This window comes from Triticum aestivum, unplaced genomic scaffold (assembly GCF_018294505.1).
Source record: "Triticum aestivum cultivar Chinese Spring unplaced genomic scaffold, IWGSC CS RefSeq v2.1 scaffold186621, whole genome shotgun sequence".
Taxonomy (NCBI): domain Eukaryota; kingdom Viridiplantae; phylum Streptophyta; class Magnoliopsida; order Poales; family Poaceae; genus Triticum; species Triticum aestivum.
In genome coordinates, this window is record NW_025241436.1 from 133 (window position 1) to 3,337 (window position 3,205).

A 3,205-nucleotide genomic window follows, 5' to 3' on the forward strand; every position below is an offset into this window, starting at 1 on the left:
ATCAATTTTAAATCCTTCAAAAATTCTGGAAAAAAATATGTATGTTTACTAGGATTGTGACTACACCTCCTAAAAATTTCAAGCCCAAATTCTAAATGCACATTGAGAAACAAAAATGTGAAATCTAGCATGAATAGTGTCATAAAAAGACAAAAGCAACATTTTACACTATTCACATCTGAATTTGTCTTTTTTGTTTCTCAATGTACATTACGAGTTTGGACCTGAATTTTTTAGAGGATGTAGTCACATTCCATGTGAATGTACACAGTTTTTTTCAGAATTTTTGAAACATTTAAAATTGATGTTTTAGACTTGGAGCAAAGGGAGTACTCCAAGGATGGGAGTACTTGATATTTCCCCCTTCCTGATAGATGCGCCGCCGTACTCACGTGTCTCACTGTGCCCACATAATAAAGTAATCAAAATGCCAAAACTATTGATTGCTTCAGGAATGATACAAGCAAAAACGACTTGCACATACTGTCATCTACAGTTAATTACTTTGGCTCCGATCACGGCCCTAACACCATGTCAGTGTATGAGGGAGGAGGGGAAATGTTCCCAAAATTCTACAACGGATATACAACAGTTGCAACAGCATTTCACTTCATTCGGACTTCTTGCAAGAGAACGACCTCCGCTCTGATAAAGGTACCATCACCTCACACAGGTTCCTGATCCAGCCAACGTCATATATGTTATTCTTCACGACCAGCTCCTCGGCCCGTGTTTTCGACCTTGAGAAGAACGTCTTCCATTTGCTTGGCGGCGATTTCTGCGCTTCACTGCTGGCTGCGTTGATGCTCGCCTTCAGTGTGTATGCGCTAGCTTTCGCTGCGTTCTCCTTTTTCATCCAGAAAATGTAGTCTTGCCATTTGAATGTCTGCATTAATTTTCACAAGATGAGTTGGAAGAAGAAAGTCCAGAAAGACATTTTTGTATTAATAACATGCTTCAAACTTGTTTCATCCTCATTAGGGTTACTGCTTCCATTACTCGACATAGTCTTATCACTATGCCTCTATTGGAAAGAGGCATTGTAAAATCAACATTGTTAAGATGATTCATTGAAAGAAAATCTCACTTTCCTCTCCTGTCTACTCAAAGAACCCCTTCGCAAAAACTAATTAGAACATGGTTCATTGATCAACTCAGGTGATCGCTTTTGAAGCCTCAGAAAAGGACAAATTAAATGATGGAAAATTTGGCAATTTTCAAATGAAGCGTGTGGCAAGGCGTTACCTCATTCGTAGTCGTATTGGATAAGCAAAGATGTACATGATAAGCACAAAACCCCCCAAGAAGCAACGCTATTATACCCAAAAATACAACCAAAAGTATCTGTGTGTTATGGACAGCAAGCAACCACTGCAAAAGTGACCATAAGTTAGGTTAGACACTGAATAGGGTGCTGAATGCTGATGGACTCAAAAATTTCTATTCATTCCTCTATCATACCTGTGCAACATGGGGAAACAGGCCAGAGAATGAATTATCAATGCCATAATAAACTGTCAAATTCCAACGACAACTCAATTAGAAAACAGAAAATGTCTGTTGAGTATATTGATTATTAGGAAAGATGAGATAGACTAGGATTTGTTCTGGCTTGTCTTGTACTCCAAGTTGATCATTGTACTCCTATATATATGCCCATGAGGCTCAAGCAATACAACGAACTATTCCACCAAAACCTCTCTATCCCGTCTAACATGGTATCAGTTTCCGGGTTCTAAACCCTAGCTTCAGCCCGCCGCCGCCCGACGCTTCCGCCCGCGCGCTGCCACTACTTCGACACCACTGCGCCTATGACTAACACGGCGCCTCCTTGCGCCCGCAGCTCCACGGCGACTTCCTCTACACCGGCCACCCCGACTCGACATCGACCACGGCATTCTTCGCATGGCTACCTCGACTACGGCTGCACCACCCTACACTCAGCTACATCGACAAACGGCACAAAGGGCTACCGCCTTGCTTGAGCAACCTCGTCGGTTTTCACTCCAGCCACGACTCCGCGATGCATCGACCGTTACGACTGGGGGGGGGGTCCGTCGGCTTGCCTTCGGATTATTCTCCAGTCTCACCGTCTGTGTTGCTACCGTTGTGACTGCGGGGGGATGTTGAGTATATTGATTATTAGGAAAGACGAGATAGACTAGGATTTGTTCTGGCTTGTCTTGTACTCCAAGTTGATCATTGTACTCCTATATATATGCCCATGAGGCTCAAGCAACACAACGAACTATTCCACCAAAACCTCTCTATCCCGTCTAACAATGTCAACTTATGAAGGAAGACATATACACGCTCCGTTTTTATTTACTCCGCATATTAGTTTCGACCTAATTCAAACTTTATAATGCTTGACCGAGTATATAGAAAAAAACTTTCACAATAAAATAAATATATGATGTGAAAATATATTCAATGATGATTCTAACGATATTGACTTGGTATTGTAGAAGTCAATAGTTTTTTGTATAAACTTGGTCAAAGTCAACAAAGTTTGACTTGAGACAAAGCTAATATGCAGAGTAAACAAAAACGGATGGAGTATAATGCTTAAATGAAATATAAAGTGAAATGAGCTGTTCCATAATTTATGTCACATGATTTAGATAACTTTTCCTCAAAGGGTATTGAGTCATTCATATTCAAATACGAGAACACAAAATATCAGCAAGATGGTAAAAAATTTCACCTATAGTTCTATTAGACGAGTTTTATTATATCACGCCGCAAGGGAATAAAATGATTAAACACTCTTCCACATATGGTTAGTGTTAAATGTGGCATGAGAAGACATTCCTGTTAGACAAGAGTGTGAGCTCTTAGAACGGACAGAATAATAACCTGTCAGTATGTAGACAACTTTCTTGTCTTTTAATTCACCAGCAACAATGAAGCCAAGGATAATTGCTCCATACAGACATAAAAGAAAATGCCTGTTATGAAGAAGGAGAAAGATAAATAATATAAAGTTGCAAGAAAAGTGCAAGGATCTGCTTTGAACAGGTTGATCTAATATTTCCAGCATTAGTATAGGTTTTAAAATCAAGTAGCAGATCAATCTTCCTAAACAGACTGTAACACAAATTAAAATGAACTACAGCCCCAACTGTCCCAAACTGCAGACAACTAGACATACAGAGTATAAGGTTTATCGATTTTCGTGCAAGTCAAACTTGTGTATGTTTGA

General features: G+C 39.9%; 1 protein-coding gene across 1 annotated transcript; it reads right to left on the reverse strand.

Annotated features, from left to right (window-relative positions):
- Positions 1-419: 419 nt before the first annotated feature.
- Positions 420-2,951, reverse strand: LOC123176857 (probable protein S-acyltransferase 17; the record flags this gene model as incomplete). Its single annotated transcript, XM_044590889.1, is given in 4 exon segments — positions 420-886; positions 1,246-1,371; positions 1,462-1,514; positions 2,860-2,951. Coding segments are annotated over 4 exon segments (547 nt in total), but the record flags the coding sequence as incomplete, so codon positions are not given.
- Positions 2,952-3,205: the final 254 nt, after the last annotated feature.